We start from the raw sequence: 12,982 nt of genomic DNA on the forward strand, positions 1-12,982 counted from the left end.
GTTTATACACCTAGACTAGTAAGATCAACCAATGATCGAGAGTCCTTAACACCTAGACCAAGGTACTTCGGTACTTAAACCAAAGATCCCGAGCCTCGACCGAGATCTCCTCGACCCGGACCGAGGGTCTTTGGACCTCGACCGATAAAAACGAACCCCAGACTTAGGACTCCGGTCTAAGGCCTATTTGGTTTCACTTTTCAAAATCCAAAATTATTTTTGTAATCTTGAAACACAAAATCATTTACTAAAAATTCTGAAAAATTAGAAAATATTTTTAAAAAAATTTTGGGATATTTTCATAAAATATTTCGACAAATGCTCGTTTTGTGTTTATTTTTAAACCCTAATGCCTTCAAAAATGACTCATATTCTTCAGATATTTTCTCTCTAGTGATCATCAGCAACATGTACCATCATTTTAAATATTGTTGTTTCAATATTTTATATAACACTAAAACTTAGAAGCATGACTATGAACGGAAAAATAATTGGTTAAAACACAAATGTTATATAACCGATTTTAAAAAGTCAACTTTATAAGTAGGGACCGTTTAAAACAGGTACATTGGATGAAGCGTGGAAGCCTTTCACGAGTATAACCAAAACTACAAATCAAAAGAAAACTATGGGCAATACATTTGTATATATATGCCAACTTTTATTGATTTTCAAAAATTAATATCCGACTTTGTTTCAAAATAAATATTCTTTTAATTTAATTATGTTTAAATAATTTAAACTAAAGAAGTTTCTAAAAAATCAAATTATGATTTGATTATCATAAATCCACGGATTAAAATTGAACCCCAAATTTAATTATTTTTAATTAATTTTAAAAGCAGTCAAGAATCAATGAAATCTTTTAAATAATGGTATATTTTAAAATAAAATTCCTGACACGCAAATCGATGTTAAATTTCTCAAATTTTGAGCTTTTCACGAAAACCTATGTAATGGTGTTTTTCCGGGGTTACAATTTTGTTTAATATTCAAATACGACTTCTAATGCTAGAGAACTCAATTATATAAATTAATTTTTGATATAAAATTGTAATATTTCTTGTAAACCTAAATAATTTTAGTAAGGTTTTATACAAAACTAATTATACCTTCAGATAAAATTATGTATACTTTCATATAAACCTATCTATATCTTAAACCTATCTATATCTTCAGATAAAAGAATGTATACCTTTGAATAAAACTTAGTTTAGACCTTCAGGTAAAACTTTTAAATCTTTTTTAACACTTTCTTTGATTTTATTTGTAGAGTTTAACTAAACAATACATTAGAAAAAGTAAAATTAAGCAAACCCTCAACATCAATCAAGCAAGCTACACCCTTGGAAATACCAACAACAACATATCATGAATATTTTATTGCGTATCCTTGTAAAAAATTATGTTATCTATAGAGAAAACTCCAACTCCAATTTCTAAGACCCGAACCTCTCCAATGGGCCTTCACAAGATCGAGCAAGAAATTGAGTAGTGGAATTACACATAAAAATGTCAAGAATAGAATAAAGACGCTCAGACAAAAATACATGGTGTCTGTATATAATAAATAAATTATATCTATCACTATATATAACTAGGAAGATTCACGTGCGATGCACACAGTTAAAATTATAAATAAAATAAATTTAATATAAAAATAATAATATTAATATGTATTCAATGTTTAAAATTCTTAATAAATCACGAATAATATATTAACATAAAAAATATAACACTCACATTTAATATTTTATTCACTTTGGTAAAACAACTTATCTTCTAACATATCTTATCACATATTTTTTCTGAATGAACCTCTAATCTCGTGACATTACACTTTCACTTTAGTTAATCAAATATTTAATTTATTAAAAAAGTTAGAAAATTAAAAACGATAAATATAAAACTTAAACTTGGAATCTATTATTTTATAAGCAACATTCTAAGAAACTAAGCAACTTAACATTTATATTTTAAAATTAAACAAATAATTTTATATACATAATACAATTTATCTCCCACATTATATTATAAGTTTTATTTTTTAATGTTAGAGAATGAGTTTTTTTATGTGAATTAAGTGGTTTTATTTTTAATTGATAATCATATAAATCATATATTCATACACAAAATATAAATATAAATTAACAATCTTAAGTGTTATTGTGGTTAAAATTACTAGTAATAATATAAAAAACCGTGAAAAAATATTACGGTAAAAATTTGATATCATTTTTAATTTTATTTTTAACCGTTTTAAGTTTATGGACGGGTTAACTCACAATCCGACCCAAGAATCCATTTACTCTCACATTGCAGAACGATCTTTAAAATAATTAATACAGTTTGATTAATCAACTCAATTAGTTTGACCTCTAGAGTCCACTTCTTTCCCATACTACGAGTGAAAGAAAATGTAAATACTACCATTAAAATAGCATTCTTGAGGTGAAGTAACTTAACTAATGTTGACAATTTTTAAATTCTCGATCCTTGGTACAAAGGTTGTTTGGAATCATTTAACAATCTACAAAAAGCTTTATCTTCCTCATGTGATTCTTCACTATCATTACCACGATTTGAATCTTGTACATCATTATCACTGTCTTCATCATTATCACCCTCTAATTCATCATTATCATCCACTAATTCATCATTATCACCATCTAATTCATCATTATCACCCTCTAATTCATCATTATCATCCTCTAACTCATCATTATCACCTTCTAATTCATCATTATCACCCTCTAATTCATCATTATCACCCTCTTCATAACTTCTAGATCTCTTTTCTCCATGACAATACCAAAATGTATAACTTTGTCTTATTCCATACACAATCAAGTGGCTTTTCACGATGTCTCTATCCAAGTAACTTCTATTCCCACATTTAACACACGGACATGCAATGTTACTTGTTCTATCTAATATCTCAGAAAAGTTCAAAAAAGAATTAACCCCTTGAATATATATTTGACTATCTCGATGTTGACGTGCAAGATTCATCCATGTTTATCGGGTGTATGCATTCTATAAATAAATTATAATATCATTTTCACGTAAGACTCTTTACAAAAATTTGAATTGTTTAAGACAATTCAAATTCAAGAGTTAAAGACAACTAACACAAAATTTTGCACGCTTTGTCGTGTGGGTCAACACTTGTCTATCATATTTATTCCTAAATCTATCAAATGAAAGATAACACAATAAAAGTTGATACCTGATATTTGATGAATTAATGATCAACACGCAAAAAGTCTGAAATTTTTTCAACGACAAGAATGGAGATGAATACCTGAAATACTATTAAGACATTAAGAAATAGAAATAATTAAAAACCACTTATGAATGACAAAACAAAGTTGCGTGAGAAGAACAAATAAGAAATGTTTAATCAATAAAATTATCAGCGACAAAAATGATGATAAATACTCTAATTTCTTTTTTCATTTTGAAACAGGGGCGATAGCCAAACAATTCACAGTTCCATATATCTCTTTCTTATTAACTAAATTCAGCTGAAAGAATGAAGTATATAGACCATATTCATAATAACCATTCCATTGAAGGAGCCTTTAAGAAGCTTTTTGTAGATTTGAAATAAAAAAACATATGTCATTATTCATGCACAAAGATAAATTAAACTAACTAAAACTAACTAATAATTGCAAATTATATTATAAGAGTTATGAAAATTAGGATTAAGGATACATATTTCATCATATTTTCAAATGATTATGCTAACATATAGGCCCTGTCTTACATATATAGGGAATTAATTCAAACCTACACATAAAGCATGTTATATAATTGAGTTTAAAGTATGATACTTCACTACAAAACAATCATATAACCTACAGTAATATTGAGTTAGTTTTAAAATTTTAGGTGCTACCAACATGTGAAAATAATTGAGTAAGTTAAATGTTGAAATATAACCATATTTTAGTTACAATATTATTAATCTCATGAGAGGAATAAGAAAAACAATACATAATAGAGTTTATATATTAGATTGTATTAGTTTGGTTAATGAGAATCCATTCATTGGACAACAATAATGAAATGGTAAAAACAGAACTCTAAAATTACAAACCATGACTAATTGATTTTCTGATGATCATCATTAAGATAATGTTGATGAATAGAGAAAGTGGAGTTCTAATTCAATTTCAGATTCTTTAAGTGTGTTGGGTCAAATTATTTTGACCATGTGTTGAAATAGTTTGACTATTGGAATTTTGATGATGAAATGATGAATGGATTATATATGCGTCTAATTGTTTTTTGATGCAGGAATATTGAAAAAAAAATTCATTAGACTTGGTTCTAATGAACCGTTCTAATGAGGTTCATTAGACCGATTTGGCATTAGATGCACAAAGTTAGACGTGCAGTCTAACTAGAGAAATTAGACGTGTAGTCTAACTCGTGGAGTTAGACGTGCAGTCTAATGGATTCAGAATTAGATGTACAGTCTAACTCATGGAGTTAGACGTGCAGTCTAATTAATCTGGAATTAGACGTGCAGTCTAACTCATGAAGTTAGACATGCAGTCTAACTCATGAAGTTAGACATGCAGTCTAATGAATCCGTAATTAGACGTGCAGTCTAACTCGTGGAGTTAGACGTGTAGTCTAATGAATCTGGAATTAGACGTGTAGTCTAGCTCGTGGAGTTAGACGTGCAGTCTAATGAATCCATAATTAGACGTGCAGTCTAACTCGTGGAGTTAGACGTGCAGTCTAATGAATCCATAATTAGACGTGCAGTCTAACTCATGGAGTTAGACGTGCAGTCTAATGAATCCGTAATTAGACGTGCAGTCTAACTCATGGAGTTAGACGTGCAGTCTAATGGACTCGCAATTAGATATGCAGTCTAACTCGTGGTGTTAGACATGCAGTCTAATGGATTTTGAAAGTTAGACGTGTAGTCTAACTCCTTCAGATGAGTCTGAAGTGGAACGTAATTAGACGTGCAGTCTAACTTGTGGAGTTAGACATGCAGTCTAATAGAAAGAGAAAGTTAGACGTGTAGTCTAACTGGTGAAAGTTAGACGTGCAGTCTAACTGGTGAAAGTTAGACGTGCAGTCTAACTAGTGAAAGTTAGAGGTGCAATCTAACTCTTTTAGATTAGTCTGAAGTGATTGTAATTAGACGTAAGTCTAATCCCATTAGACCAGGTGGTCTAGTGGATTCTGTTATTATACGGGGACGTTTGATTTCATTAGACGGGGTTGTCTAATTGAAATACGTCTAATGCTTTGCTTAAGCAGTTGCTTGAAGTTAGCACCTGCCTACCCACGTGCTATGACTGTACGCTACTCCTGCTCCACTTTATAGTGAAGATCAATACGACAGCCCGATGCATCCAATTAACTAATGACACGTAATCGAATATCCTTCCCACTACTTGTTTTGCAGGTAAATCTCTAAAGAATATTTGACGCAATACTTGTTGTGTACGGCCACGATCCTTGTATTCCGAGTCTTCTATGTACTATGGAGGCGTTCCAATAGAAGAGTGCCATGTATCATTCTAAAGATTCGACCGTTCATACTTGTGCATATTTAAAGATTCCTAAGGACAACGGACTATCTCTCGATCATCTTGCTTACTGAAATTACTGGGAAATCAAGCTTTTGAATATTCATACTATGATATGCTTTCCTGATTGTACTGTGTGTTAATCAAGAGAGAGTTAGAATCAAAGCATCCTTTAGCTGAGTGATATTCTTCATCTTGTAAGTTGAACAGAGTGTGTTATGTTCAATAGAGAGCTAAGTGTGTGCAAACTGTATTTGATTCAAATCATACTATAGTAAATCTTTCCTATGGTTGGTAGAAGGGGTGACGTAGGAGAGTTTGCTCTGAACATCCATAAACAAACTTTTGTGTTGTTCTAGTCTGTCATCTTCTCATTTTTCATCTTAAGCTTCAAACCTAAGTAAACATTTCCGCACTTGATTCTGTTTCAAGTGTTTACAAGGGTTTGCATAGAATAGAAAGTGAATTAAATCCCTAACAAAATTTCTTTCAAACCTTTTTTATAAGCCTTCATCAATCGTCAGACCCCCGTCTCTTTGATTAAGCCGATCCTATCAATTGGTATCAGAGCTCTGTTTCTATTCTCAAGCTCAAAGATCCTGAATCATGTCTATCATCAATGAGATTCCTATTCTGTCAAGAGATAACTGTGAATATTGGATGATGAGAATGCAAGCTCACTTGGCTGCCCTTGATTGTGATATGTGGAGCGTCATTACTGATGGCCCCATAAAGATTTCGAAGCCAATAAATGAGTGGACTACTGAAGACAAAATGACCAACAACCTGGATAATGTTTCTAGGAACATTCTGTATCAGTCGATCATCATGAACGTTTTCTATGAAATCAAGACCTGTTCCTCTGCTAAAAAATATGGGATACGCTTACTCAGATCTATGGTAGAAACGTTCAAGAAAAGAAGGATCGGAAAGTTTTAATGGCTAAAAACAAATCCAAATGGGCTAATAGCGACTTAGAGGAGTCTCCTACTGAAAGAGAGACTGAAGTTGTTACATGTTTGATGGCAGATGACCAATCCAAGGTAAATGACATCTCTACCACATAATTTACAAATGAAGAGTTAACTAATGCACTCAATGAAATGGTCATTGAGTACAAAAAGTTAACTGACTCTTTTTAAGAAATGAAAGTTAAATATAAATCAACTGTTCTTTCCTTTAACAAAGAATTTGAATCAAATATTTTTGACGAAAACATATCAGAGATCTCATCTAAGAATGAGATGTTCAAAGAACAGATTCAAATTCTTTCATCTGAAAACAAGAGGTTAAACTACGTTGTAAGTACATGGACAAGGTCTAGAGATGCTGTCAAACATCAGATCAGCATGTTAAGACCTGCTGGATCTAGATCCGGTATAGGATTTGATGGCAATGACCCTAACCTGTCCTGCAAAACGTCAAACTCAACAAATGACAAGCTTAAGCCAATAAGCTTTGTTAAAGAGAGTTTGACTGATAGCGAATCTGATCCCATTCGTGAAGAAATAGCTACTAAGAATAAAAAATTTTATGTTTCACCGACTGTTAGTTGGCTGAAGAATAAATTAGAAGCAGCTAGCAAGTCTGGCAATCTAAAACCTGACTCAAAGTCAAGGAGTTTTAAAAGAAAGTCTTCCCTCAAAAGCTAAGGGATCAGTGGCTAGCAGAAAGTCGTCTGCTATGTCAAAAACATACGCATTAATCACAGCACAAAATGAGAAATCCATCAGAATATATCAAATATGGATTCCTAAGGAACTGATTGACCGATGACCCAATTGAATATGGGTACCAAAAGATTGTAAATATTGTTTTGTGTAGGTACAAATAAATGATGGGCTGGAGGAATTTGTATGGTATCTTGATAGCGGATGTTCCAGGCATATGACAGGAAACAGACGGCTTCTTACCGATATATCAGATTGCTCTGGACCTAAGATTATCTTTGGTGACAACAAGAAGGGTAAGACCATGGGTAAGGGTAAGATTATCCATGGTAACATAACCATTAATGACGTGCTACTTGTAGAAAATCTGTGCTATAACTTGATTAGTATCAGTCAGTTATGTGATAATGGTTTGTCAGTTGATTTTCAAACTCATGCTTGTCTAGTTAAGGACCAAAATGGAAATACTCTGTTAACTGGTAGTAGAGTAGGAAACTCATACAAAATGAATTGGCAAAAAGAATCTTCTGTTCCTATCTGCATGATTGCCAAGAATGACCAGAAATGGTTATGGCATAAACGTTTGAACCATTTACATTTCAAAACTATCAACAACATTTGTTCAAATAATTTAGTGATTGGTTTGCCCAAACTTCAGTTTTCAAAGGACAAGATATGCACTGCTTTCCAGTTAGGTAAATAGGGCAAATCATCGTTCAAAAGTAAAGGGAAATCACAATCCAGTCATTGCATAGAACTATTACATATGGATCTGTTTAGTCCAATTCCTATAAAAAGTATAGGAGGAATGAGATTTGTCCTAATTGTTATTGATGATTTTTCTCGATTTACATGGATTGCATTTTTACCATCAAATGATAAAACTGCTAAAAACTTAATTAGAATATTTAAAGGAATTCAAAATCAGAAATCTTTGAATATTGCATGCATTAGAAGTGATCAGGGAACTGAGTTCACTAACAGATACCTATCATCTTATCTCGAGGAGACTGGAATTAGGCACGAGTTGTCTAGCGCCAGAACTCCACAGCAAAACGGCATTGCTGAGAGAAGAGTGAGAACTCTGAAGGAAGCAGTGAGATCTATGCTAGCTAAATCAGACGTGCCTTAGAGGTGCTGGGCGGAAGCCATTAGCACTGCTTGCTATACACAAAATCGGTCTATAATCAACAAACATTTTGATAAAACTCCCTATGAACTGTATTATGGGTGAATTACCACAGTTTCTTATTTTAAGATATTTGGGTGTAAATGTTTTATTCATAACAATGGAAAGATTTATCTGACCTCTTTTGATGCTAAAGCAGATGAGAGATTCATGTTGGGATATTCGTCAGTAAGCAAGGTTTATAGATGTTACAACAAAAGAACACAGACAGTTGAGGAATCCCTCCATGTAGTCTTTGATGAGCCTGTTGAGAGCAAATCCATTGAACCCATTGATCTTGTTGACAGACTAAAAGCGACAAGTCTTGAGTCTGTGAGTGAAGAAGAAGAAACTATGGACAGGCGGATTGCTTTATCTGATGTAGTGGCTGGTCCGGTTGAGGTTCAACCATACGTACAAACTCCTTTTAAACAAGATGTTGAGAGTTTAGACGTCGCGGAGTCACCTGTTCAGATGACTAACCCCCTTGGATCCAACTTTAGATGGAACAAAAATATCCACTAGAACTGATAATTGGAAATCATTTTTCTCCTCGAAGGACAAGACGCCAACTGATGGATGAAATCGCCAATTCTGCATTTATTTCTCAAATTGAACCTAAGAAAATTGGTGAAGCTATAATTGATCCGGATTGGATCAATGCTATGCAAGAGGAGTTAAACCAATTTGATAGAAATAAAGTGTGGTATCTTACTCCTAGACCAACCGATAAGTCAGTCATAGGAACAAGATGGGTTTTTAAAAACAAGCTTAGTGAAGATGGTTTAGTCATTAGAAACAAGGCTCGTTTAGTTGCTCAAGGATACAGACAAGAGGAAGGTATTGATTTTGATTAGTCTTTTGCACCGATTGCAAGACTAGAGGCAATCAGAATCTTCCTAACATATGCATCATTTAAGAACTTTAAAGTTTTTCAAATGGATGTGAAAAGTGCATTTTTAAATGGAAAATTAAATGAAGAAGTATATGTTGAGCAGCCCCCTAGTTTCGTAGATCATGTTTTACCTGATCATGTTTATAGACTTAACAAAGCGTTGTATGGTTTAAAACAAGCTCCTAGAGCTTGGTATGACACTCTAACCAATTTCTTATTTGATCATGATTTTGTTGTTGGAACAGTGAATAAAACCCTATTTAGATTTGCTAAAGACTCCCATATATTACTTGTTCAGATATATGTTGATGACATTATCTTTGGATCAACTAACCCCAAACTATGTGAGAAATTTGCCAAGCAGATGCAGGACAAATTTTAAATGAGCATGATGGGAGAATTGACATTCTTCCTTGGGATTCAAGTTCGTCAATTAGAAAATGGGACCCTCATCAACCAAGCCAAATACACCAAAGAATTGCTAAAGAAATTTGGTTTGGAGAACTGTTCTGCATCAGCTACTCCTATGAGCTCCTAAGTCAAATTGGACAAAGATGAAGGTGGCGAAATTGTAGATGTTACAGCATATAAAGGACTCATCGGTTCCTTACTATATGTAACTGCTAGCAGGCCAGACATTCAATTTGCTGTTGGTGTCTGTGGCAGATTTCAGGATGATCCTAAACTCTCTCATTTCACTGCTACTAAACGTATTCTTAAATATTTGAAGGGAGCTCAAAATGTGGGACTGTGGTATCCGAAGGATTCTAGTTTCAATTTAATTAGTTTCTGAGATGCAGATTATGCAGGATGCAAAATTGATAGAAAAAGCACAAGTGGAACTTGCCAGTTCCTTGGAGATCGTCTAATCACATGGTTCAGCAAGAAACAGACATCAGTTGCAACTTCAACAGAAGAAGCAGAGTATCTTGCAGCTGGTAGTTGTTGCTCTCAGGTTTTGTGGATCCAACAACAGCTTAGAGACTATGGGATTGAGGCTGATGAATCTCCAATTTTCTACGACAACACAAGTGCTATCGCAATATCCTATAAACATGTTCTGCATTCTCGGACAAAGCATACTGAAATCAGGCATCACTTCATCCGAGAACACGTCAATTAGAAGCAAATCCGTCTTGAACATGTTCCTACAGATTAACAAACTGCAGACATTTTCACGAAACCTCTTCCGGAAGCTAAGTTTTCTCACTTTAGAAACATTCTAGGTCTTGTTGATCTTGATTGACGCAATTATGTGCATAAATTGAGGGGGAATGTATTGTTCAAAACTAAACTGAACAGATATGAAAGACGGAGGTCTTAACTTGTCCTAAGGATTCAGAGTTTGAGAAACACAGCTACTTAGACGAACATCTCCCTTAGCGGTTTCATCTTTATATGAAATCATTGTCTTGGTTATTTTAACCTGCTTGATTAGACGGATGCATCTATTAGACGGACACGTCTAATAGACACACGTCTAATAGACGTTTTTACGTCATGAGCAAGAAGATGCTCACTTCTAATCAGACACGCGTGTCTCACGCGTTGTTATAGCATAATTAGACGCACATGTCTAATAGACTGATTTTCAAAAAGAAGTTGAAAATGTAAAAAGAAGAATAAAAACGTCTAACTACTAGTGTAATTAGACTCTTCATCTTCTGGCATTTAGGACAGCTGTCCTTTAATGATGTCTGTTTAAGTTATCTTTCCCGCCGAAAAATAAATCAGTCATTCCTCAAAAGAATTGAAGACACGTGTCTCTCAATATGCAAGAAATGACTAATATTTCTGACATCTTTTGCTTGTACATTTAGTATTAGACGTTCTATTTCATGCTAACATTTAATGCTGTGTATTAGAAACTGTCTTTTGAAATTCTTGATGGTAGGAGTAATCATTAGTTTTCTTCTTCATGATTAAAACCCCCGTATTAATAGGTTCATTATCTCTAAAAGGTTAGAAGATCCTTGAAATCTCTCTTTCTCTCTTTAGAAATCGAACCCTTTAAATCTCTCAATCCCTTGCTCATCAAATCAAAATGTTGCCCTTCCGACCAAAATCGATTAAAATGGACTTTCAATCCGTATCCACTCTTGAATCTCCTGGCATGCAAAGGATGTTCGAATCGCTAAAAGCTTCTGGGCTGAGAAGATTCCTCACCCCTCATGAAACCTATCATGAACAACTTGTCAACGAATTCTTCCAAACCGATAGCTTCTATCAAGATAATGTTATCGCTGGTGCTGTAATGGGCCAGATGGTATGGCTCACAGAAGAATCTTTTGGTGAGTTTTTCCATCTACCAACAGAAAGTATTGATGATTTCTCCACCATTCACCCCAACCTCATGATTACGATGATAAAAGTCTTTTCCGATTCCCCTGAAGTAGATATTCATGGAAAGAAAAACCTTTTGAAGGTTGAATATGCTCTTCTAAGTGATATCATCTCTAAATCCCTTCTGTCTAAAGAAACCTCCTACAAGTATTGTACGAAGGTATTTCAGATAATGGTGGCTATCACCAGGGGTGTTCCAGTGAACTGGACAAGTTTCCTCTTCGGGAATCTTGTCGGAATGGTTGTAGCTAGAAAGAAGATCTTCGGCTTTGACGATCCTCTCAGTTCTTTTCTCTGTCATCGTCTGAACGAACCTGGGAAGAGTTTCTCCCTCCTTTCTAAGATCCTGAACTACCAAAAAGTGATAGATTACATTCAAAGGGTGGAAACGCTCAAGTCTAAGAAACGAAAAAGTGAAGACTCCAACTCCCCTCTAACCGCAGTCTTAGAGACATCTTAGGTTGAAGTCTATCTCGTCCAGAAGTTATAACCAGGAAGAAGAAGAAGACTAATGATTAAATGCCTTTTTGTAGTTATTTTGAAAGTCTTCATAATGTTTTTGGTAAAATTATCATGGTTACATTGAACAATGTTTTGAGTGTTTCTTCTGAAAACACTCATATGTGATTAACATAGATGTTTTTGAATGATTATTTGCATGTTGTCTGTTTGTTTATTTATTAGATGAATGCATGTCTTGTTGTATGTATGCAGGTTTGCAATTTCTTCATCAAAAAGGGAGAAATTGTTGGGTCAAATTATTTTGACTAAGTGTTGAAATAATTTACCCACTAATATTTTGAGGATGAAATAATTTATGAGTTTTGATACAGGTGTATTAAGACAACATGTTATTAGACTTGGATCTAATAAGGGTCATTAGACCGATTTTGATCTCCATTCGCATAAAATTAGACGCAAGTCTAATGGAATCAGACGCGCAGTCTAATAGACGCATGAATTAGACGTGAGTCTAATGGAATTAGACGTACAGTCTAACTCATCGGTGTTAGACGTGTAAGTCTAATAGATGTTTAAAGAATTAAACGGGTAGTCTAATGAATACACGGAATTAGATGTGAGTCTAATAGAATTAGACGTACAATCTAACTCATCGGAGTTAGACATGTAAGTCTAATAGACGTAAAGAATTAGACGGGTAGTCTAATGAATACACGGAATTAGACGTGAGTCTAATAGAATTAGACGTACAGTCTAACTCATCGGAGTTAGACGTGTAAGTCTAAGAGACGTAAAGAATTAGACGGGTAGTCTAATGAATACGTTGAATTAGACGTGGCAGTCTAACTCAGTGGAGTTAGACGTGCCGGTCTAATGGTTAATA

At 33.8% G+C, this 12,982-nt stretch overlaps 1 protein-coding gene across 1 annotated transcript; it reads right to left on the bottom strand.

The window, feature by feature from the left end:
• Window positions 1–2,481: 2,481 nt before the first annotated feature.
• Window positions 2,482–11,938, bottom strand: LOC124918103 (prostatic spermine-binding protein-like). The gene is made up of 2 exons (XM_047458350.1): window positions 11,824–11,938; window positions 2,482–2,930 (listed from the first exon to the last, which is right to left on the bottom strand). Exons 1-2 carry the CDS (start codon window positions 11,936–11,938, stop codon window positions 2,482–2,484), a joined length of 564 nt encoding a protein of 187 aa, XP_047314306.1.
• Between the last annotated feature and the right edge of the window lie 1,044 nt (window positions 11,939–12,982).

This window comes from Impatiens glandulifera, unplaced genomic scaffold, assembly GCF_907164915.1.
Source record: "Impatiens glandulifera unplaced genomic scaffold, dImpGla2.1, whole genome shotgun sequence".
NCBI classification, from domain to species: Eukaryota; Viridiplantae; Streptophyta; class Magnoliopsida; order Ericales; family Balsaminaceae; genus Impatiens; species Impatiens glandulifera.